The 26,788-nt window shown below is 39.1% G+C and overlaps 1 protein-coding gene across 2 annotated transcripts in view; it reads right to left on the bottom strand.

The window, feature by feature from the left end:
* Positions 1 to 4,258: 4,258 nt before the first annotated feature.
* The window catches only part of fam222aa (family with sequence similarity 222 member Aa), a 103,127-nt gene continuing 80,597 nt past the window's right edge, over positions 4,259 to 26,788 (bottom strand). For both annotated transcript variants that reach the window (XM_056457518.1, XM_056457519.1), the window contains exon 3: positions 4,259 to 7,528. In XM_056457518.1, coding sequence (XP_056313493.1) covers positions 6,051 to 7,528 — 1,478 coding nt within the window. In that variant the 3' untranslated portion in view covers positions 4,259 to 6,050. The remainder of the gene's footprint in view (positions 7,529 to 26,788) is intronic.

The following is a 26,788-nucleotide window of genomic DNA, read 5'->3' as shown; positions in this document are numbered from 1 at the left end:
TTGAATTTCACCTCAGGCAGGGGTGTCCAATCCTGCTTCTAAAGGCCTGCAGTGTCCTATACACAGAAGTTCAGACCAGCTTTGGGTAAGTTACTTTTAAAAAGTAATTAATTAGTAATTGTCTGATTAAAAACTACCTTTCTAATTATTTTGTCTAAAAAGTAACTTATTTACTCAATAAATAATTTAATTACTTGCTTCAATGCTGATAATCCACCTAAATCTCAACACCGACTATAGAAATTAAACTCTTAATTCATTACATTTGAGTCAATCAGTACCTTTTAGCTTTGTTAACAGCTTACATTTTAAAATAATGATTTATACTTCATACAAACCATATATTGACATAAATTTCAAAAATATTTCATTGTTTCTTAAGCATGTGCAGTTGTCAACATGAAACATGCTTTAGATGAAAAATTAAGTCATGCAAAATATCTGAAAAACAATATATGCAATTTTTTTAAGAGTTCACACTTAGCTGATGGTGGATTATAAAGTGTGTTTGGCATGCTGTGCTGGGAGACAGCCCTGAGCTCAGAATATCCTCGAGCCTGAAGGCTCCCTCCCATTTAAAGGGTGAGAGGGGAGTTTAGGTCTCGGGAATTCCCCTGCTTGTGAATGTGTTAGGAATAGCTATGAGATATAGCTGACTAAGAGACGTCTATGATGCCACTTTGGATTAGTCAATTTACTTATATTGTATGTCTTTGGACAGTGGAAGGAAACCGGGATACCCGGGAAAAACCCACGCAAGCACGGGGAGAACAGGCAGACTCTGCACAGAAACGCTGTCTGGCCCAGTAAGGGCTTGAACCAGTGGCATTCTTGCTGTGGGGCGACAGTGCTAACCACTGGGCCGGCGTGCCACCCCATCAGGTGAAGGGTTAAGCCTGGTTTATACTCAACACGTCCGCTAGTTCGCTTTGGGTGCGCGTGAAATTATTTCGGCTGGGAGAGCGCACAATTTTTTTTGAGACTCAAGCAAACAGTTCAAGCGACGCCGTGTTTCATATGAATCACTTTGAAGAGATTGTGTCTGAAACAGGCATTCTTGTACAGACATCTTTATGATCCGTCCATGCGTGATGAATAATAATTCTTGGCTAGAAATTGCAACAGTGGAAAAGGAGGACAGTTTTTGTAAAAGATTGGAAAAACTTGAGGGATATGTTTGTTAAAAACAAAAAGAGGCCTTGGCAAAAGTGAAGACCCAGGTGGTTTTAATACACAATTACAGAACATGTTTTTCCACCATTCATAGGTTTTACACTGGTGTATATATTATAATTCTGAATTCAAAACAATTTAATAGCTAAAAAACTAAAAGGAAGCAGCAAATTATTTCTTTGATAACTGGAAAAGAATATTTGAACCTATCTGTTTACAATATACTGATGCCCTGTTTTTCTACGCTTTATTGGTGATAATGGTCAGGAATGTTGGACCATTATTGCCTTTTTAGCATATCAGTAGAGGACGAACTAGCCAGACAGTAATGTGTGAATTGTTAAGTGGGTTAAATCAAAGAAAAAAGTCTTTTTTAGTGTGTACTTTTTATTGCTTTTATTCTTTCCATAGTAAAAAAAAATATTTGTAGAGCAACCGATGTTCTGTTGTCATTCATATTTTAATAAACTTTAAAAAGGTGGAACTGTCTGAGATATGAACACAATCAAGTGATTCATCAAAGTTTGAATTAAAAAAAATCTTGAATGGTTATAAAATCTTTATAATCATTAAAATAATTAATAAAAGTAATAAAAATAATTAGTTTAAAAATATTGAAAGATATTAATGATATGATGTAGTTCTGGAAACTTTCTACTTTTCTGTTTATCTGTCTGATTTTACGGTCAGTTTCTTTTTACCACCCCTGTCGCTTTAAAGAATATCACAACGGCTAACGCATCAAGTATAAAAGCCTCGTCCATTTCACAAGGTGTGTTCACAGTCAGCGGAGGTCCACGATGCGGCGCCAAGCGAAAGTATAAATCAGGCTGAAGGATTAGAGGTGGAAGGAGAGATTCTTCAAGATGAAGATGAGTGGAGTGAAAAACTCTGGTTATTTATAGCGAGTAGTATTTGTCTAATTGGCATAATATGAGTAGCTGATGCAGGACCAGCCGTGATCAATCATAAGCACGTGATACTCTCAAAATTAGTTTATAAATAAACCACATTTGTTGAGAATTCATATGGATGTTCTTTAGTTGAAATCTATTCTACAAAATATATACAGTAAGTACATTAAAGTACATTATAAATAGCATTACACTACCTAGAAATTAAAATAATCCCTTACTTTATATTTTCAGCTTTTTTGCGCCATTGATGTGATCCAAGATCTGTGAAGAGACGATGCCAACCACAGAGCACTTCTAGAGGTCTCTATAATCCTGGACCAGGCCGTATCCTGAGCAGATGCTGTGGAGAGAAAGAGCCTGTAGGCCAGCTTGAACACCCACTGGTGACCTACTCACACCTGCACTTTCTCCATGGTAGACATCCAGCGTTCTCCAGCCTCCGTCGCCTAGACTGCAGCTCTGCACAAGAATATTGGCCAGAGGAGAAACGGTTGTGACCAACTGAGCATGTTTTTTTTTTTTTTCATCAATTGGTGAATTTTGTTCCTTGCCACAGTCGCCACTGGCTTGCTTGGTTTGAGACTTGTGGAGCTGTGCATGGATGGACTTACTCTTCAGTGTTTAGACTTTCAGCAGTAAAAATTAAACCACACTGAACTGAACTAAATTGAACTTCAACTCTGAAATCTGGACTGACACAGTTTTAATTTACTAGAATTTCTATGTGAAGCTGCTTTGACACAATCTACATTGCAAGAGCACTATAGAAATAAAGACGAACTGAATTAAATGTAATTTATATTACAATAACTGATTACTTTGTAACTAATTACACCCAACTTTGGTTTAGACCAAAACAACCTAAATACAATTGGAGGGCCCTAATTAAAAATAGTATTAGGATGCATTTTAGTTGATCAGGTCACTAGAAGATGCGAGAAACGTATACTTGTTCACACCTGGTGTTTAAATCAGTATCTTTTTTCTACTTTTCTGATAGGGAGGCTCCTCCTGTAGACAGGTGTGTTTAGACTTTTTAATCTATAATGCAATGGTCTAATATTCAATCTAATACTGCAAAAAACAACAACAACTTGAAAATAGCTTGAAAATAATTAAATGCAAAACAAATGTAAATAATGTACTAAATTTACTGTGAACATTTACATTTAAAAGATGTTAAATCAATTAGAATTGATGTAGACTTTCCTTCATTTCTGACAAATTAATTTCTTACTAGTAGAATTATACTAATAGTATTTATTCTGTTTTTATCCTATGGTTTTAATATATTTTGTCTACATTTTAACTTCTTTTAAAATCTGTAGAAGATTGGAAGTGATTAGAAGGGTAGGGGTGGGGGCGTGTTTGGGTAGAGGCAGATTGCAAACCTAACATAGTAGGCTACCTAATAGTATATATATATGTATATGTATATGTATATGTATATATGTATATATATATATATATATATATATATATATATATATATATATATATATATATATATATATATATACACACAAAATAGTCTGCAAATTTGGGAATTACCACCACAAAATCAGTCATTTTTAAATCGCAAAACAATTTCTAAATAATCATGAAAAACTTGGAGATCTGATAGGTAGAGATTGTTTTTTTTTTTTTTTTTTTTTTTTTTTGGCTCTTTGACTACCTCTAGAATGGTCAAAAGCAGACAAGCTCAAAATATTTTTGACAGGCTCCATTTACAGCTGTATTTATTTCCTAAAAAGTCCCAAATTTAGCTTTTTCAGAACTGCAGATGTGGGCTTGCCAGTTCCCCTTCACTAAACACTACGTGCCCTCGATGTGCAGTTCTACAAAGCCCAGACTCTACCCAACATTAAAATAAAGGGCATTATGTCAGACAAGCATGGACTGAAAGGGTTCAGGGTATCATTTGGGATTGGGTCTAGTAACTGTCTAGACATTGTCCCCCTATGTGCAGAAATTGGCACCCCTGACCTAGGGTTACAATGGCTTCGGATGAACAATTTCTATTGGGGAATAAAAAAAACTATAGTGTGTATTTAGTGGTATAGCAATATCTCTGCAAGTAATTCATTTTCACCTCTCCAACGGCCTCTGTGTGTGCATGGCAATTTCATTTTTGTAATAAAAAAAGATACAAGGTCAAAGCAAAGAACTGTGTTTCTCAATAAATTCTTGAAATCATTTTATTTTGCACCTCAAAACAAGAAGGGAATGAGTATGTGGTACATTGGGAATGTAGACACAGCTGTAGTTTTACATTTTCTTTTTTTTTTTTTGGTGTAAGCTCAGAGAAAACAAAATTGTTAATACAGTCATAATAATTGCACTTCATAAATCTAGACTGTAGCCAGCTTTTTGCCTCCGCCAGAAACCCCCTGTCGCCTCTCTCGAGTTTCTAAATTCAATTTACCGGTGAAATTTGACTGACAAAAGAAATGCTAATTTAACGCCAGGGACCGCTGTGCCCGTCCAATTTTTCTTTATTTCCCTCTTCTCTGTCCCACAAGGCATTAGTCTTCTCAGTAATCTAAGTGCAGTACATTCACAGGAAAGTCACAGTCGGAATAAATATTTCAGTGTTGAGACAAAGCTTACGAGTGGCCTCAACCCGGCTCGAAACCGCTAGCACAAAGCTGAGAAAAACACTCATCCCCTCTACCTCCGTTCCAGAGAGGCACCGCAATGATTGTTTTTATCGTTTCAAAAAAGAGGAATGGTCAAGCGATACCTCTGACAGTCAACTGCCCTCAGACCTTCGTTTAATGGGCTCAAAAATGTCTAAGCCGTGAGGGAAAAGTAATTTGATCCCTGACCAATCAAGATTACCAACAACAGACAGCTCATTTTCACAATTCTAAATCGGATTCATTTCGGTAGTCAGAATGCGTTCATAATGTTGTTTCTTTCCCAAAAGACCTGATCGGCCTAACCTTGTTAATGAGGGCGGTCTCATTTCAGAGCTTTCCAACAACCGGTTCCTTTCATATATGCTTATTTGGAGATTTGTTTCCAGTGTAGGTAAATAAATGAGCACTCTGTTGTTTAGCTCTCGGTGGTGATTACACCGTGAGAACAGCAGAAACGTATACTGCAGCCAAAGGAGAATAAAATCAAAACAAAAGACCATTAACGAAACATAAAAAAACTAAGCATTTTACACTCTTACTCCCTTAGCAGCCAATGCATATTATATACTACAAATATATATAAAACAACAAAAATAGGTTCAAGTCTTCAAGTTCTTTAAATACATTATATTCAAACCTCTAATTTCCAACCTCCCAAGACTCTCACACATTTTTACACCCCAAGCAGTGCAATTTCTATTAAAAAAACTATTAACGCTAAGGTTTTTACCCATTAATGTCAGCTAAAAGCACAGATCTAGTTGCTTTTTTGGTCTTTTGAAATGTAATGTGCGCATACAGTTACCCCTTACAGTGTTTTGTGACCAGAGGTTCAACCGTATCTCTTATAGACAACTGTGGTGCTTTAAGACCATCATCTTCATCACGTTACATCATCCGATTGGTTACTTTCGATGTTGGGAGGAGAGGAGGCCATGTTTACTTCATTTAAACCATTGACTGTCACCAAAAAGAAACATTAGTCTGATAAAGCAATTCAAAAGGGAAAGAAAGAGAAACAATTGGAAAACAATCAAAAAAAAGTCCCTCATGGCTAAAAGAGAGAGAAAATAGAATCACAGAATCCACATTTAGGAACATTCCAAATTTCTAGCCAGCTATTCTCTCCCAGCTCTGAGCCGAGAGGCACCGATTGGCTTTCCAGCATTCACCCAAGCTTGTTTTGATCCAGATCTCCCCCAGTCTGCTTTGAGCAGGATCACGTAACTCCACTGCAAATCTAGGCAATGGCAACAACTGCAGTTTGTGATTAAAGATTTTCCAGTCGCTTATTGTATTGGTCAGACCAAGTCTCCTCTTATCTGTAAACAGGGAGGCGGATGTGCGCATGCTGGTGGTCCAATAGTCTCGGCACAGACACGGTCTCATATCCCTTCCCCAGCATCTGCTCCTTGATGCAGGGGGGATGAATGTCATTGATCAGGTATTCCAGTGACTGCAGACTGCTGCTCAACACTGACGTATTACATAGACTCTTACTGGGCAAACTGCAGCACAGACCACCTGTGCTGTCTATGGGTGGGTGGTGGTGATGATGGTGTTGGTGGTGGTGGTGATGATGATGATGAGGGTGTTGGTGATGATGGGGGAATCCCAGCTCCCTGTGTCCGGTCACCGGTCCAGCTGTAGTTGCAGCTCCCGGCAGCTCCTGTGGGTTGTAGCAGTCGCTGTCTGGCGTCACCAGAACACTGTTCCATGGAGGGGCAAAGTACTGACCGACAGAAAAGTTCCCATGCATCCCCACACAGTTCAAAGGGGAGGAGCTGACTTTGTCCAGTCCGCCACCACCACTCGTACTGGCCGTCATAGGATAACCTCTCGAAGAGGACACCTGCGCCCCTCCAAGCACAATGGACCCTACTGGGCCGCAGGTTTCTGGCGACTTGCTGATTGCACCTCCGCCTCCACTTCCTCCACTGTACATCCTCAAAACTGCCTGCTGCTGCTGATGATGATGATGCTGTTGTTTCTGCCACAGCAGATAGTCCATACCTTCAGGATACACCCCGGCCTTCAGCACCTCACCGTTCTGCCCTGGTATCACCGTCCCTGAATAGGGCATGTTTCCCTGCGGAGCCACACCAGTGACGTAAGTCCCCCCTGAGGAGTTAGTGGTGCCCTGTTTGGAAGGGCTGGGGTTTGGAGCTCCCGTAGACGCCCCGTTCTGACACACCTGCTGCAGTGCCTGGGCTTGGCAGTGCTGGTTGATCTGGTAAATGATGCTCTGGATGGAGGGAAGATTGGACTGAGGAGGGAGATTCAGTCCTCGGCCTCCTGCCACAGGGATCACAGAGCCAGCCACAGTGACGTTAGGTGGGACCGATAAAGTGGTGGCCTCTGGTGGTTTTGGTGGCCCTGTGTGGTACACAATCTGTCCATGGCAATGACCTAAAGTGCTGCTGTTGGGAGGTGGATAAGGAGCCACTGCTATCTGCGCAGGAGATAACTTAGTCCTCCTGCCCTCTGAGTTTTTGAGAACGCCCTTTGTGGAGGGTGCAAAAGAAGATGAGCAGGATGAGGATGATGATGATGAGACTTTGACGATTGCTAACAGACCCTGGTAGCCCCCTGTGTGGAGGTGGGGGTAGGGGCTGTAGCGTTGTCCGGTGGTGTCATATCCATTCACAGTCCGGTTAAGGTGCTTGTGTTGGGGAACCCTGATGTTGGTGGGGAAGATCTTGATGGACAGGGGGCTGCTGGCTGTTTTTTGCGCATAGGCATCCAGCTCTGCTGCGCTGGGGTAGCGCGGGGAAGGCATGGGGACAGTCAGCTCACCTGCAAGACACACACAAAAAAAATGTAAGTTAAGTTTTTAGAGACTTGTATGGGTTACAGTTGTGGTAATTTTTAGGAGCTTTAAAGCTTTTGGTAACCATTAAATTTCATTATCAGAAATCAGCAGTCTAGATAGTCTTCTAAATCAGTGGTCCTCAACCATTGGGCCATGAACAAGTACCATTCCGTGGATCAAATGGTACCGAGCTGCACAAGAAATCATTAATTATTTCAGTTTTATTTATTATGTAAGTCTGAACGATCTTTTGTTTTGAAAAGTCTTATATTTTGAAAAATGACCATATTCTCTAGGTTACATCTCGGTCACTTGAGCACCCAAATTTAACCAACAATCAGCAAAATGAGCAAGAAACAGACATCTTTGGAAAGTTTCTATGCTGAGGGGAAAAGTGAAGGACCCACAAACTGCCAAGGAATGGATCCGCAACCCATTTGTCTATAAATCAGGTGAATCCACCATAGCTGTGCAAGAAAATCAGCGGATGGAGATCGCAAATGACGGCGGCCTTTTGGGGCCATTCACATAACACGTCTTTTCTTTTCTAGAGTTCGCATAAGTTCGTTGTTTCCAATGGAGGTGCATGCACGAGCAGCATGTCCCGCTCGCGCATTCCAGACGCACAGTTGAATGAATCCCTTGAGCGCACCGCAAGTCACATGACAAGAATGCAATCAGCTTCATCTTGTATTAAATATACACATTTCGTTAAGACTAATTATCCCAGACAAACACAGAACACCCACACACTGCAGTGCTTTGTAATTTATAAAACCCCATTGATAAAACTTGTATCAGAGCTACAGCAATGTTTTTTCAGCTTTGTCAACCTCTGAGAAAAAGTTTGATGGTCGCCTAGCATCGCCCAATGTCAAGCCTTGATCGGTCCGCTATGATAAAAAGGTTGAGGACCACTGTTCTAAAAAACATTTTTGGCACTTTATTTACCATACACTATGATTCCACCGAAGACCCTGTGGTCACAAAATCATTACCCCGAGGTGTGTAATAACCTTGGGCATCACCCTAGATGACTTGTTGTTGAAAGTGGATCATTTCAACCAAAGATCTGACTTTTTTAATAAAAATAAGCCTGTTCTTTAACTTATAGACATACATTGTGTGTATTTAGTTACACGTTTGGTATTTGGCATTGACCTTTGGTGTTTAAATTCTTCACTGCAGTCGAAACTGCTACAAAATCTCTGCTAAAATAAAAAATAATTATTGTAAAACCGCACATACATAATTTACCAATTATGTGGATGGATACTGAATGTTTTAAATTTAGCAGCTCTATAGAAATTATATTTAAGTCCTCACACAGCTCTCGCACTCTCTATTTCAGTGGAGGTTTATCCCTGGATAAATAGCTCTTTTTTAACTCGAAATCAGGCACCTAAGGCATTATTAAACCAGTGCTTTGTGAAATTAATTTGGCCTCTCTATTGTTCAAAATTGGGTTACCCTTGGAGACGGAAAGGAGAGCGAGCAGGAAGTAAGGAGGATAAAAGACTTGTTTAATTGCACTGACACATTTGAGATTTATAAGTAGCACCAGTAGGTCTTAGCCTTGGCCAGGCCAATTTCTCAATTATTCAATCAGACCATCTCCAAATGAAGAGACAGACCTACATTACCCCTCCCACAACCCCCCCGAAAACTCCACCTATTGGGAATTCTTAACCGGGTTTTTTCTTTTTCTTTTCCCAGCCTGTACTGAAAAACTGCGAGACAAAACGTACAGCGAGAGCTCTGTCATAAAACATGATTGAGATATCCATTAAAAGCGCTGTGCTGCGAAACTGACTCACTCCTATTAAAACGCAAAGACCTACATGTTGGGTAGGGCAGGAAGTGATAAAACCCCCCAATAAGCCTTAATGTCTAATAGTACTCAGACGGCAAGACAAAGTGTCCTTGTAGTTGGACTCTGTTTTAGCTTGATCAGGCTTTTGAATCAGGCAGTTTCAGAGAAACCTAGGAGCTTTTGGGATTTGGAGAAAAATGAGTTGGGGAAACAAGGAAAAAGAGCTGTGAGAGGCAGCACAGAGGATGAGCGGAGGTGAAGGGCCGTGGTGAGATTGGATTTAAACGACATTATTCAGGCAATTTCATGGCTACTTAGTTCAGTGCTACAAAAAAGGCAGAGGGGGAGCGGGCAAAGCACTCAATTTACAAGTGATAAATCAACTGCCACAAATGACTACCAACACACTCAAAAATTATAGATTTTTTTTCCCAAGGAAAGTACGCACATTTCTTGGTTGTTTTTATCTTTCTGACTAAAATTAAACTGCCACAAATGACAGCATCAGCAAATGTCAGAGTGGTTTTCCAAAACTCTAGGGATCCAGCTGTGAGGAAGTTGTCGCACTTCTGACTGTCATTCTTCAAACATCCTTTCCACTCTAGCTTCCATTAAGCCGGCACAGGTCAATCACTCAAGCAGCTAAATCTACATCATCCGTGTGCTCTAAGCCCTTAAAATGTAATGGCATGTGCTTTAAAAATGTCAGGAGTGAAATATCTAGAGTCAAGAAAACAAAAGTTTAGCAATTAATGTGTCCAAGAAAGCACTTTTAAGGATCTAGTAAATGTATGTTTATGTAGACATTACTTTATATAAAATATAAAAATCATATACAGTGGTCGCTCGTTATTCACAGGAGTTACGTTCTAAAAATAGCCCACAATAGGCACAATCCACGAAGTAGTCAGCTTTATTTTTTACAATCATTATAGATGTTTTAAGACTGTAAAACCCCTCACTACACACTTTATACACTTTTCTCACACAGGTATTAACATTCTCACATTTCTCTCATGTTTAAACACTCTCAAAGTTCAAACCTTCGTAGAAAAATAAGTCCAGTATTATAGAAAGAAACCAAAGATCAAAATCATTTGATCTTGATTTATTTATTCCGTAACAGCGCCCTACAGCTGCATAACTTCTACTTTCTTTTAGCATGTCCAGAAGTTCAACTTTTTGTGGGATGTTGGCATCTTCCTCTGCCTTTTGGGTGCTATGCAGGTGCCTTTGACGGTGCAGAATGTTTCGTCGACATTGTGGGGAGAAAACTTCAGACTTCATACAGCACTTCAGAGTCACACTGCTAGCAATCGAATATTTATGTAAATTTGGCAAGCTGAATGCATTCTGTACTGTACAGGAGACACAGCATGGAAAAGATTGATTGACAATGGTCTACAGCTAATCAGTACGCAGAACACAATGCACTGTGAAAAAACGCATGTCAAATTGCACACAAAAATCTGCAAAACAAGTGAACCGCGTTATGGCGAGAGACCACTGTACTATGGGCAGGACAGTACACGTAACATTGTTCTGTCCTATGGCGACCGTTATTAGTCTCACAATTTTTTCTTTTCTTTTATTTTAAAAGTTGTGAAAAGACTATTGTGGAGTTTAATCTTTTGTTATTGAAACAAACTGGAACACAATTTTTTTTTTTGTGGAACTCTCCCGTTCACCGCTATTTACATTTACCCAACTATGATGGCTTCTGCTGCTAAGAAACCCCAAAACCCCAAAAATATTGCCTACATAGTACAGACTTTTTCCAGATTAAACAATTTGATTCAATTACAAAATATACAACTTTAGCTGCTGCGCAAACTTTTCCAGTGGATGTAACAGAGCAATTCCTCTACCCAAAACGCTTTGATTTCATGTATATTTATAGAATGTCTTGCTTGAGTGGCCCTCCTCAGAAATGGAATTGGAACCAGGACTCTAGAGAAGGACAAAATATACAAAATTGCATCTGTTTGTGCTGCTGCTGTTTTGTTGTTGATATATGCTTCTGTTTCACTAGAAAAAAAACATATGTGCATAACTGAGTAGGATAAACTTTTTATTCTATAAGAAAAGATGGAAACACATTTACTGAACAAATTCCTCTGGGTTTTATATCACAGACAAACAACTTATTGACCAAATGACATCAATAACTCAATATTTACAATACACATTAGGCTTGGGTGGTAATACGGTAATATGGTATACCGTGGGATCTAAAAATAGCAACGGTGTCAGTTTCAGTATAGTTATACCGTCATAAAAAACAATGCACTTAAGTAGGAGACAAGTATTAAGTATTAAATATGAAATATTTAATGCCTAAAAATGCGTATGCGTGATTGTCATCATGGGACAGTGTGGAGGAGAGAGAGAGAGGGAGGTGAGGTAAGATGGCAAGTCGCGCACCAAGTGACCTGGTCTCGAAAAAGAACATGACATCTGCAGTTTGGCAGCATTTCGGGTTTAGCCCAAACAAGAAGGGAGACGTGGTAAATATGAACTAGAGGTCTGCAACAGCCGACCAGATTTCTTGGGGTGCGGGAATAAATTTCTGAATAAAGCGTGGGAGCGGTTGGGTGTAATTTAACCATGAGTAAGCGCGCATCCGAGTGGATGCTGTTTATGTGCGTGTGTTTGTTTGTATGTGTGTGTGTGTGTGTGTGTGAGAATGAGAGCTTGATGCTATGTCCCTTGTTTTGGTGCTGTCTATGTGTGTGTGTGTGAGAATGAGAGTGAGAGAGCATGATGCTGTGCGTCGCTGGCTTGGTTGGTGCTGTCTATGTGTGTGTGTGTGAATGAGAGAGACCGTCCCGCACAGATCTCTAATACGAACAAGACAAACAGGTGACTGCGAACCTAAGGTCACATATACTGTATTAAGTTTCTGAATGGTTTAGGCACGAGCCAACAGTTTGGTGACGCTGTCTGAGCCTTGCATCATATTTTTTTTATTATGCATGATAATACCGTATACCGAGGTAAAATAGGGAGGAGGTTTGACGGTATGAAAATTTGGATACCGCCCAAGCCTAATACACATATTGTTGCTTCCATAGCCAAACTGATCTGTACATGTGCATGAGTTCTGACCCCCAAAAATGCCCACATTGTTTTCCTAAAACCATCCAGGCTATGTACTTCTAAATAAAAGCTGGGTTATATTTCAGGCCACATCCAAACAAACAACCCCAACAGCCCCCCCATCTCAGACTAGCTCTTTTATGTCTAATAACTCTCTTTTTAAAGCATTCCTGAGGCTACAGAGGTCTGCAGAGTGTTTAAAGCGCGTATGTTAGCTGGCATCTTCTTGGGCAGCGGATGAAAGGATGCTCGTTTCGGCGCTGTCACAGTCTAATTGGAGGTGTTCTAAATGGGTCAGATGAAATGGGGGCTGTCGAGCATCTGTCCAGCCCATGCAGGGCCAGCGCAGGGGCCGACACTTTCAAGCCCCTCGGTGACAGCAGCGCCGCAGTGCTTTGATGTTTCCCCGACAGCCAGCACAGAAGGGTGGGTGGGAAGAGTTTGTGCGTGTTCAAGTGTGTGTGTGCGTGTGTGTGATACAAAGACTGACAGTTTCCTCACTTCATTGCATCCAAAGAGTGAGAAAAAAATTCCTCCCAAAAAACGAAGCATCGCTAGTCCATATGCAAATAGGCGAGCCAATTTTCTGATCTCCTTTACGTGAGGGAGGGGGGGTCGAATGGGGTGACTATCTTTGATCATCACATGGTTTAATTAAGGAGCCATGCTCTGCCATGTCACTCTCCCTTTGCCTTCCATCTCTCTCCTCCCATCTCGCTTCACGATGGGGGCCAAAACGTGCTAATTATCTTTAAAGCTCGGCTAATGCTGATTCTGCCATGTGTTTTGGGGGTGACAGGTCCATATTTTCCATTCCTAAACTGCTCCGTTGAATTCTACCATACAATAGATAAAGCTGCTGTTGCTGTCTTTCTCTATGTGGCCTGCTCTTGTTTGTCAACAGGCAAAAGCCTCCAGCAGCCGACCTGCCATCAAAGGGTTTCACACTTCACAGGCCACGGGGATTAGAGGCCTTTCAGACCCATAGAGAGCTGCTCCAACCCACAAAGGCCTCTGGCTATTACTGCAGCCATGAGCACAGCGATGGAGAGGGAAAAAGAGAGGCAGACAAACAGGTTTGAGGTGCCATCACTGATTTTCATTGGTGATTCTGTACTAAACATTTTTAAAATTATAATTATGTCCATATCCAGGTTACAAACTTGCCCATGCAGAATCTGGGCTCTCAGAAAGGGGAATATTCATCATCTGCTATGTTATACACATGGCCAATGTTCTGGACTATTGATTGTGCTTCAAGCTACCAATATGTTTCTGGCACAGTTTGATCCATTAAACATTTTACGTTTACATTATCAAGTTCATTTTTTTTCTATAGAATTTGTAGAGAAACTCTCGGCTCAGTTAGGGTTCTAGTTATAATTAGGGCCAGACAGAATCTGCGGACATTTTTTCCTAATACTGCGTAGAATATTGTAAAAAAAAAATCTGTGGATTTATGTGGAATGATTTTGGGAGTATCATAACTAAAAACTTAATGTGCTAAATAAAAAATAATAACTTTTTAATCTTTATTTAATGTTTAGAATGCAAATCCAACTAGATCCATTTATTTGGTAAACAAAGCAAGTCATTTATATATAGCATATAGAGTATCTACTAAAAGATAGAAATTATTACTTTACAAACTGTATTATAAGTACATCACAGGAACATTTTCATATTAGTCAATAATATTACTGAAATTAATTTTAAAACTGAATAAATATAGATGTACATATATTTACACACAACTAAATAAATAAATGGACTCAATGATGAGCTGAAAATCTACAGAAATCTGCAGATTTCTGTGCGCGCAGATTCCGTGTGGGCCTACAAATGTAAGGGTTTTTTTACACTGACAAAGTAATTTGTATTTCAATAAATTTAACTAAGGAAGGCAGTGCAGCCCTGTAGCCATTTACTTAAAAATAAGATCTGCAGCAGCTACCAAATTTTCTAACAGCTTCTTTTCTTCTGTGGAAATGCTAGAACTGCATGTTGCAACACACCAAAAATAAATAAATAAATAAATAAAAATAAGGGTCAAAAATCGTAATGTTTTCACTTTTTTCAGTTGCAGTTCATTAAAGGTACTGAGACTATCTTGAAATGACTTGTCACGGCTAAAAACAACTGCTTAAAGAGCACCTATTTTACCTTTTTTTTTTTACAAATGGTAAGATAAGCCTATGGTGTCTACGGAATGTATCTGTAAAGTTTCAGCTCAAAATACCCATCAGATATTTTATTATAGCCTCCAGAATCTGCCCATTTTGGTGTCTGAATACAATGTAGCTGTTTTTGTAGCCTGTGGCTTTAAATGTAAATGAGCTGCTTCTCCCCACCCAGCATTCCCATGCGTGTCTGCTTCTCATCATGTGCTACATCAGATAAACAGCAGTCAGTGATGGAGACAGACTCGGATGAAGTTGAAATACAGCTCATTAGTCAAAAATACCAAGTAAGTTTGTTTTATGTATTTGTGGTGGAGTTTATTCAAGCCTTTCTGAAACGATGAGTCTCACACAAATGCTATTTGTTTACTGACACGGCTGTGGTAATTAAAGTGGTTAAGAATTCGAAAGCGATTTTACTGTCTTTATTACAAACATGCTCTATTTTAAAAACATTTTAAACTTAAACAAATCACAGAGTTGTAAGAAATATTTTAATCCCAGTTTATTTAAAAAAAAATGTTCTGTGGCTATGTGTATACATGTTATTATAGAAACTTGGCACCTGTCAATCAATTCAACGGTTGAGTAAAACCGCACTCCTACGTCACGTTGTGGTGGGCCTCAAAATCACTGAGATTTGGATCCTATTTTAATGTCAGGAGATAAAAAAAAGAGACTTGTTGGGTTTATATCACTCCAATATGAAAGTCGACACACTATACATACACGCAGTCCTAAAAGCTTATGTTATTTATGACAGAATGCTTCCCAACGACAAGTTATTTATTCAACACTATATGGTAGGTGCTATCAACATGACCATCAAACGTTTAGCAGCGTATAAATCAAAGCTGATAGTGTTTTTGGTAACTTTAAAAGAAAAAATTGTTGCTGTTTAATAAAATTTTGCCATGTTAAAAACGATCAAAATAAATACAAACTATTTTTGGAAAGAAACTTTTTAAATAGTAGTTTTTGACTTTTTTTTGGCCAGGAAAGAGTTAATTCCACTGATAAAACAATCAGTTAATACATTTGAGAGGCATTATATATTATACACTACAGTACTTTGTTTTAAAATGTTGTTTAATAAAATTTACCCACATTAAAAATTATAAAAAAAAATAGACTATTTTGGAAAGCAACTTTTTAAATGGTTATTATATTTATTTGTTTATTATTATTATTATTATTATTATTATTATTATTATTATTATTATTATTATTATTATTATTGGCCAGGAAAGAGTTAATTCCACTGATAAAACAATCAATTAATTCATTTAAGATGCATTATATATTATCCACCCCTTATATTTTTAGAGTGATGGTGCAATCATTCAGCTTTCAGTCACACAAACCACAGAAATCACTGAAAGTAGTGCATTTATTAGACAAAGGATGTTTGTTTCAAAGATTTATTTGCATTTTAAACCTAATATAAAATGTATGCATTTGTTTTTATGCATTTATGTAAATAATCAGAATGAACTCACCATCGGTTAGTCAGTTCCAAGTTTTTAACTTCATGTTTGTTAATCCTGATGAAAAGGCCATATGAGAAAGGGCCAGATGGGCAAACGTTGAACTTTCAAACATGACTTGTTTGACTTGTTTCCTCACACTTCCCCCCCTGCCCAGATATTACACTAACATTATCTGTCACGTAAACCAATCCCCGAGTGAGAGCGAGTGTGAGATCTTTCATCAGCTCAGACCTGCGTGACTTATTGGTGCTCAATGTCTCTGATCACGCTTGCAAGCACAGCGCAGATGGCGTCCTGCGATAAACACAGACACTCACACCTAAACACATGCACCCACACGATAAAGTCGACAACAGATCCACACAAGAGACACGTTCACAGCGCGAAACACGCCACAAACGCAAACAAAACATACTCCAGTAAATAGGCAGACAAGAAACCACACAGGCTAAGTCACACAGTGGCTCGGTGGAGTGAAGCGTGTTGTGGTTTTCTCCTGTTTGCAGTGTGTACGAGTGTGTTGCGTATGCTAATGTGGGGCAGGAGTTCTAACAGGTGTCTGCATGGGCGACAGTCTGCAGTGCCTCCTGGGCAAAATGCTTCACACTTGCTTCATCTCGACATGCGACAGCCTTGTACGGATTAATTATTTCCCTTGAGGAAGGCAGCAATCCATTCCTCGCCTGCTCAAAGAACAGGAGCTGCCTTGTGTGTGTGTGTGCTCTATCCTACAAACACTGCGAGAGCAAACCAAATTACACTGGCCCTGTCCTGTCCATTTATTGCCGATTATTCCTCTTCGCTTTATGGATATGATCCATCGCCTTTGCCGGCTGTTATGATGGCGCACGTTTACCAGCAATCTAATATCAGTGCTGTCCTCAGCGAGTACATTCAGTCATGCATTGTGCCTTTTTCCTCTTCTGGCGTAAGGACAAATGATCCCGTCCTGCCAGGCACAAAGCACTCGGGAAGGACGGGAGGGAAAGATTGCGGGAAGCAGGATGGCAGGGGGATAATTAGCGGAATGACCTCTGTCCTTAATCACTCGCGGCTGGCACTGAGTGCCCGTGTGTCAGAGCGGCAGTTCTCTAAATGCCATCTCTCATTACCGCCGACGCACACCAACCAGAGAGCCTGTGCAGGCACACAAACACACAACAAGACCTGATATCCTCAATCTCCCTGCCATCCTGCTGATGTCCTGTCATGGAGTAGATCAGGGGTGCCCAAACTTTTTCTTGTATAAGGTCTTTATAGGGGCCTTGATTGAAGGCTGTGGGCCGAAGTTAAATATACCAAGCTGTATTACATTAAATTTGCTAATTTGTTTGCTTATTATTTAAAAATAACTAGAAAAAGTTGCTTTAAAACATATTAAATGATGCAGTATAATTTTAATGTTTTATAATCAGTGGTGGAAAGAGTACTGAAAAAAATCATACTTAAGTAAAAGTACCATTACTTGCCTAAAAATGTAGAGAGAGTACAATAAAAGTATCTGTTGTAAATATTAAAGTATGAGTAAAAAGTAGACCTTTCAAAAGTACTCAAGAGTAGCGAGTATAACGCTGTGAAAAGCTGATGCATTCACATGTAACTTGTAGATATGTGTAAACGTAACATTCTGTAGTGCATTTAGTGATTGTCCAGCAGGCACACAATGTCATAAGACATTAATATTAGATTTGGTTTAGGTTGTTATGTCAGGTGACCAAAATTCAATGTCTAGCCAGCGTCTAAGGACAACGTTATTTTGATGTCCATTAACCACGTCAGATGACGTAGATATTGGGTTGTGTTAGAAAGTGATCAAAATCCAACGCTGAGCCAACATCTTAAACCAACATCATATTGACGTCAAAAACTGACATTTATTTGTCAGGTGTGGCAAACAAAAATCCAACATCTGATAGACATCATAGTGGTAACATCCACACAATGTCAAGCTGTAACATCATTAGACATTGATATTTGGTTGATTTCAGGTTGAACACTGATGGCGGCCAGACATTGGGTTCTGAAGTCAACCCGATTTTCATTTCTAAACAAAACGTCTTGTGCCTGCTGGGTGTTTAAGGCCATTTCAGTCTTCATAGAGTAAACACCTGTCATTTTCTCATCAGGGAAATGCATCGAAACAGTTTCTGGGTCAATGTGTATAAAGATTTTGAAAATCTTCTTGAACACTTTTAATGCTTCCCAACAGTTTGCTGCAATTATAAAGCGCCCATGTCTTGAGTTCATTATGAGGCAATTTAGCTTTTATGTGCGATTTGATTGGACAGGAAACACAGGACTGATTTCTCTAATCACCATAGACAAGAAAAAATAAAGTAGTGACTGCAGGTTGAAGGACATTAGTGGAGTAAACGTACCAATACAGCACTAAAAATGTACTCAAGTAAAAGTAAACATTAATAAAACTATTTAGTAAACCACAATTTCTGAGAGAAACTACTCAATTACTGTAATTTGAGTATCTGTAATTTGTTACTTCACACAATTGATTAATCAACTTATTACAGTAAAAACATAAACAATCCTATTCGAACTGCTCCTGCCTTTGCTGTGATTTGCTTGATTTGTCTTGTACATTGTCCTCTATGTCAAGTGACAGTATTTACATTTTAAAAGTCTGATTCATGATGACCCAGGATTAATAAAGGGACTAAGCCGAAAAGAAAATGAACGAGTGAATGAAGTCTAATTCATATGAAACATTTAATTTTAGTGTAATTTTTTGTAGTTCCACAATTAAACAAAGAAACAAAGGGGTGTACATTAAATTCGAAATGATGATCTCCGTCAAAGGCATTCGCCCCAACCAACTTCCCATCATTCTCTCTCTTTTTTCAGATGGGATGGTGGGCCTAACCAAAGGTTACCATGGGCCAACTTTGGCCTGCAGGCTCTACTTTGGACAGTAGGTCAGCCTGGGCTAAGGGTGCATTGAGAGCCATACGGACAGCAGAAAATGTTGGGACGCATGTCCTTCACGCTGTCTGGACCGCCCTTGAGCCGAAGAGGCATAATCCTAAATACTCAATTAACACTACTCTAATTAGCAGAAAGAGTGTGCCTGTGCACTGGAGGGTGGGGGTGCATCAGAGGGATGAGTGAATGTGAGGGCAAAGAAAAATGAAGTCTATTCAGGCTTTTATTCATTCTTTAAACAAAGGGAAAAAGGGAAAGAGCATTAAAGATCTTCATGCATCTGGAGAGATGAATGTTATGACAAAAAAAATTATATTTTAGAGGGCTATATTTACATATTTTATTATATTTACATATTTTATTTTCATTCATTCATTAATTTTCCTTCAGCTTAGTCTCTTTATTAATCAGGGGTCGTCACAGCGGAATAAACCACCAACTTATCCCGCATGTTTTACACAGCGGACGCCCTTCCAGCTGCAACCCAGTACAGAGAAACACCCACACACACTCATTCACACACATAAACTATGGCCAATTTAGTTTATTCAATTCACCTGGATTGCATTTCTTTGGACATGGAGGAACCGAAGCACCTGGAGCAAATCCACACGAACACAGGGAGAACATGCAAACTCCACAGAGAAATGCCAACTGGCCCAGCCAGGACTTGAACCAGTGACCTTCTTGCTGTGAGGCAACAGTGCTAACCACTGAGCCACTGTGATGCCATATTTTATTTTGCATTCTGTTATGTTTGCAAAATGACTTCCAGCTCTTAAAAAGACTAGGAATCCACATAATCAGCAATTTTGCACAATGTGAAATATTTTGCCATGTGGATCGAATTACAGATTGTTGAACTTCTAACACAAATTCATACTAGCTATCAAAGACCTTCAGCGAGAAGAAAACTGTAACTAGAAATGCTAAAAAAAAATGGAAATAGTCAACATATGCTGTTTATTCATTCTTTAAAGCAATGCATCAAGGTTGAGAAAGCGAGAGAGAGAGAGTGAGGGGCCAGATGTGTGCATGCATCCTCAGGGAGACGTCTGCAGGAAATGATGCAGAGATGAAAGAGCAGTTGTGACACAAAATAACAGAATTTTTTTCAGAACATCGCATTTACAATTAACCCCTGCTAAATATCAATTTCCCATGAAGAGTAGTGCATTTCATGGCACAACTGACACTGAACACTTGACATTGAGTTGTGTCTGTTACGGTTGAGAGGTGAAAGACTAAATAAAACCTTCTGAATGTCCACCCGCGTCGATCACGTCTGCAAAAGCGGGAGAGAAGGGGTTTAACAGCCGCTGGGTTTCAACAGAACAATGAACACACACAAAACCGCATCAGCTTTGGCTCAACAAATATGGGTTGTGGCAAGGCACAGATAAACAGGAACTGATTCTGAGAAAAACACACACATACACTGTCAGATGCAATGCAACATCCAGCAGGTTCACAGCACACCCCCCTCCTCTCACAGCCTGGCTTGTTAAAGTGTATGAGCGGTCAGCACAAACGCTGAGACAGGAACAGACATCATCTTTATGTGCCTGCGCTTGTGTGAGACATCTGACCCATTTCGGGCCAAGCCCAGATTCTTCACTGAAGCTGCCTGGACCTCACGATAAAACTACATTTCAAATAAAACACAACTGAATCCTAATTTGCATAATTCTACGTGTGAAAAATAGGTCTTACACTGGTGATAGACTTGTATGTGACATATTGGGGTGTAATAAGGGCACGAGACAACAAGAAGATTGTTTGGAAGATCGTTCACAAGACAATACCCATTTCTGAATATTGCATTCTGTTTCTCATTTACTTAAGTAATTTACTTATAAATACAATAAGCTTTATAAAAATACATTTTTATTTATATTTCAACAAATGACGTGCTATTTATTGGGAAACTGCAATGTAATGTAAATGTAATGTGTGTATTTATATAGCGCATTTATTGTGTATATTGCCATACACTCAAAGCGCTTCACAATCATGAGGGGGGTCTCTCCACACCACCACCAGTGTGCAGCATCCACTTGGATGATGCGTCGGCAGCCACAGGACAACGACTCCAGTGCGCTCACCACACACCAGCTATAGGTGGACTTGAGAGACAGTGACAGAGCCAATTCAGTGGATGGTGATGATTGTGAGGCCATTATGGGTAAGTGCCAATGGAGGGAATTTGGCCAGGACACCATGATTAGACCCCTACTCTTTACGAGAAGTGCCATGGGATTTTTAATGACCACAGAGAGTCAGGACCTCGTTTTAACGTCTCTTCCGAAAGAAGGAGCCCACTGACAGTACGATGTCCCCTTCACGTTTACTGGGGCATTAGGACTCACACAGACCACAGGTTGAGCGCCCCCTGCTGGCCTCTCTAACACCACTTCCAACAGCAACCTAGTTTTCCCATGTGGTCTCCCATCTAGGTACTGACCAGGCTGAGCTCTGCTTAGCTTCAGTGAGTAAGCGCTCTTGGGCTGCAGGGTGATATGACTGTGGCCATAATATGAATATGAATATGTTCTTGTGCAGTGTTGCCAGATATAGCGGACTTTTTCCAGTACTAAAACCTGCCCAAACGCACAAAAAAAAAAAATCCAAAATATTAGATTAATATTTTATTTAATAAAAATTTTAATTGATTTAAATCAGAATTAACCTAGTTACTTTGTCATAATTTTAACCATACACCGGCAGTCACCGAACCACAACATAACTGGATCACAACGAAAGACTGCTTCCCTCTCACCCACACACTGCACTTAATGTTTTGTAGATTACACTACCTATTAGAGTATGTCTTACTTTCGAAATGAGGTATAAATTCATCCTATTTGACGTTTTTAAATTCTTTTGAACATAATTATGTGCTGCCTGTCAGTCAGACAACGCTTCTATGTTTGTTCTTGCTGTCAATTGCAAGAAAAAAATGATCAATAAAAGTGTTGTAATATACTGTTGTTAGTTTAACTGCAGGTGCTGTGTGACGCGCATGCACGAGCCGGATTTGTCTGTGCAGTCAGATTTTGATAGTGTTCCTTCACATCCTCTTGCAGGTGGGCCCACGCTGTTTGCACTATGCACAGGTCACTACTAACTGAATGAAGTAGGAGCACACGGTTATGTTTTGTTAAATAAGTTACATATAAAATGTACGTTTAAAAACTGCCCAAATTTTGTCAAATTTTGTCAAATTTTCGCACAATCAAATTCAAAACCGCCCAATATGACTACACTGTTCTTGTGGTAGAAAATTTAATGGGTTTGGAATATAAAAGAGTATATAAAAGAAAGATTTTCAAGTCAGATATTTTTTAAATGTAAATGTTCCATGTTTATCAATAGGAAGCTGCTTGACTTCATTAACAATGAATCCACTTTCCCCATTACATTTTGCAAAGCCTTAAAGTATGTGTGAAATCAAATTTACAATATTTATTTTGTCATTTATTTATTATTATTATTATTATTTTGATGAACAATAATCAGTGGATGTTAATTCACCAAAATGAAGTGGAGTGGTGGTCCTTCTGTTGACGTCAAATTGATGACCTCAGCCATGATATTGTTAACCACGCCCTCTAACAGATAGTTTGCTATGAGGTCATGATGCACAAGTAGAAAGCCACGCCCCCTACTCAATATTCTGTTTCAGTTGGAAGTACATCAACACACTGGAATAAAAGTCTCAGCAACTTCCAGTTCAAACAGACTTTAATAAATGTAGAGAGATTTTGTACTGGAAGGGAACTATCTGGTAAAGGATCACAAAACACCAAAACACATTTTTTGAGATGTTGACAGTCATATGATGTGTCCCACGTTGCTAAAAACACCATTAGGAAACATATATTTCACTAAATAGTGACAATTGGTTGTTTTTGCGTTATTTAGAGCAAATTTGTTCTTCCGGTTTGAAAAGAAAACATCCAGCATGAAGACTGGATGTCTGTACTGGCCGGTACAATGTGACATCTTTGAGTTTTCAGCATTAATTAATGAGAAAGACTTGGTTTGAACCAATCAGCACGCTCTATTGTTAATGAGGTGCAACTTCATTAATATGCATGATATAACTTTGAAAGCTTCGTTTTTACCTGTTACAGTGTTCAGACGGCAGAGAGACGCCATGTTGTGTTGTCAACCGTAAATAAAACAAGTGGAAGAAGAAGAATTATTCAGAGACATTCAGGGTCATCAGTGTTGCGTTTATAAATGTACCGCAACGAAACATTTCTTTCCATTTCCCCACGATGAGAGCACAGCTGGCGTGTGGACCCACATGTGTGGATTACAGTGGTCTGCTAACAAGCGACAAAAATAAGTTTGTAAGGAACATTTTTTACCCAAGAGCTTTTCAAATCTGCAAATGATGAAATCTGGATTTGCCGCACTCTTCTTCTTCTTCTTCAGATGGCAAAGTTATTTAGTATTATCAGCAGTACTCGTTCAGTTTTTAAAGACATACTTTAGTCAAAATTATTTAGTTACTAAAGTTTACAGTACGTTAATATTACTACAATATTATGAACAAACTCCTCCACTTTCACACAGCTCTCAGATATGCTGTAAATGCTGCTGTCCAAATCACTGTCTTATCTCCCCTGCATTTGTGAAAATTAGTATGTGCGCACAATGAAACTCCCCTTTTCATGCAAACCCTTCCCTCTTTCGCCACTCGACACTCTGTAAGTACTATTTTTTGGAGTGTTTACACAGCAAGAACCGTAAAAGACTGAGATTACAGGTATGTAAACATTCTAAACATTCCATATAGGATGGACACAATTTAGTTTTGACCTGGTTAAAAGTACACAAAATACAACCTGCATGAACACCAAGCAGGGTTTTATGCCCCTCTCTCTCTCTGTCGCCCTCTCAGCAGAGTGGTTTCATAAAAGTGGGCTGTGGCGAGAGGGAGAGCGGCATGAGGGGCTTCTGGTGTCGTTGTATTCTAAACAATACCTGCCTGTTGCTAATGGACGTGTCATCTGCTCTTCTCTCACACTGATTACTCAGCGATTACTAACCCAGGCCCCCAGTCGCCGTAACAACCGTTGCCGGCACAATGGAAGCCTGAATGTGGCAGCTGTTTGAAGCTCTACAATTAACCCAGCATGCCTCTGTGTGCCTCTCTGGCTCTAATTGAGTGGAGAGCTGAAAGAACGCGGCTGTCCTCCCCCAGACCTCCTGCACTGCAGGCTCGGGTTCAGATCTCTGCCCCTCTCAAACACACTCACTAATGACAATAATAGAGCAGGACTGTGAACCTGTCTGTCCAGACCAGGAGTCCTAGAGGGAGGGAGAGAGACATCTGAATTTGCATAGGCTGATAAAAATAGGTATGCTAACCATTTACACTAATTGCTAAATGGACTGCACAAGTAACTGGGGACAACAATTCGGATGCACAGATATTTTGCCAATACCTATTGAACGATGGTAACTATGGTAAGTTGGGACTCTTTTTACTCAAGAATTGAAATGAAAAGGTAACATACGATGCAACATTTACACCTGGTGTTAAAATCTGCTTGTGAACAAAAACACAATGCTAAATACAGATGTAAACAATGTCTAAATTGTGAGCTTGATCAAACTTTTGATTCAACTTTTGATTGTGAGATTTGGATTTAAAAGTGATTCATGAACAATTAATTTGACTGGACTGCTTGAGTATCTGTGCTTTATCAGAGTATATTTCTTTTAGAACACCTTTACTTTTACCACAATACATTCCAAAACAAAATGACTTCTTACTTCACTACATTTCCTAGTGAATCTCTAGTAAACAACTCAATGATTCAAATTATCCATTCAGAGTCAGTCTCCTGTAAACAACTCACTTATTTAAATGACCCATTCAGAGTGAGTATCCGATAAACAACTTACTCATTCAAATGATCCATTCAGAGTGAGTCTCCAGTGAACAATTCACTGATTCAAATGATCCATTCAGAGTGAGTTTTCGGTAAACAACTCATTCATTCAAATTATCCATTCAGAGTGAGTCTCCGGTAAACCACTCACACTGATTCAAATGATCCATTTACAGAGAGTATCAGGTAAACAACTCACTGACTCAATGACCCATTCAGAATGAGTCTTCGGCAAACAACTTACTGATTTAAATGACTCATTTACAGTGAGTCTTCAGTAAACAACTCACTGATTCAAATTATCCATTCAGAAAGAGTCTCTGGTAAACAACTTACTGATTCAAATTATCCATTCAGAGTGAGTTTTTGATAAACAACTCAATGATTCAAATGATCCATTCAGAGTGAGTTTTTGATAAACAACTCGCTGATTCAAATGATCCATTCAGAGTGAGTTTTTGGAAAACAGCTCACTGATTCAAATGATCCATTCAGAGTGAGTTTTTGGAAAACAGCTCACTGATTCAAAGGATCCATTCTGAATGAGTCACTGGTAAACAACTCACTGATTCAATTGATCCATTCAGAGTGAGTTTTTGGAAAACAACTCACTGATTCAACTGATTTATTCACAACGAGTCTCCAGTAAAAAACTCATTGATTCAAACAATCTATTCAGAGTGAGGCTCCGCTAAATAACTTACTGATTCAAATGATCCATTCAGAGAAAGTCTCTGGCAAACAACTCACTGATTTAAATGATCCATTCAGAGTGAGTCTTTGGTAAACAACTCACTGATTTATATGATCCATTCAGAGCGACTCTTTGGTAAACAACTTACTGATTCAAATGATCCAATCAGAGTGAGTCTACAGTAAACTCACTGATTCCAACAATCTAGTCAGAATGAGACTCCGCAAAATAACTTACGGATTCAAATGATCCATTCAGCGAGAGTCTCCGGTGAACAACTCACCGATTTAAATGATCCATTCAGAGTTACTCTTTGGTAAACAACTTACTGATTCAAATTATCAATTCAGAGTGAGTCTCTGGTAAACAACGCACTTATTCAAATGATCCATTCAGAGAGAGTCTCTGGTAAACAACTCATTGATTTATATGATTCATTCAAAATAAGTCTCCTGTAAACAACTCATTGATTCAAATGATTCATTTACAGTGAGTCTCCGGTAAAAACTCACTGATTCAAACAATTAATTCAGAGTGAGTCTCCAGCAAACAACTTACTGATTCAACTGATCCAATCTGGAGACTCACTCTGAATTAATTGTTTGAATCAATAAGTTGTTTACCAAAGAGTCACTCTAAATGGATCATTTAAATCAGTAAGTTGTTCACAGAGGCTCTTGCAGAATGGATAATTTGAATCCGTAAGGTATTTTGCGGAGTCTCACTCTGACTAGATTGTTTGAATCAGTGAGTTTACTGGAGACTCACTCTGATTGGATCATTTCAATCAGTAAGTTGTTTACCAAAGAGTCACTCTGAATGGATCATATAAATCAGTCAGTTGTTTACCAAAGACTCACTCTGAATGGATAATTTCCACAATCTGATTAGGGTTCAGCATGTAAATGGAGTTTCACATGTTTTCACTTGAATTATCATTCATTATCTGTGTGGTTATTAGAGTATAACAAGTTTTGGTAATTCAACTTTCTCGCAAAATAAATATTCATCATAAAGTACTTTTACTTCTAATAAGTAAATCAAAAAAGTAAATCAAAAATCAAGCACTTGTGTACTTCGACTCAAGTAATATTGAAAAGGAGGACTTCATACATGCAGTAC

This window comes from Danio aesculapii, chromosome 5 (genome assembly GCF_903798145.1).
Source record: "Danio aesculapii chromosome 5, fDanAes4.1, whole genome shotgun sequence".
Classification (NCBI taxonomy): domain Eukaryota; kingdom Metazoa; phylum Chordata; class Actinopteri; order Cypriniformes; family Danionidae; genus Danio; species Danio aesculapii.
This window is presented reverse-complemented; position numbering and strand designations above follow the sequence as displayed.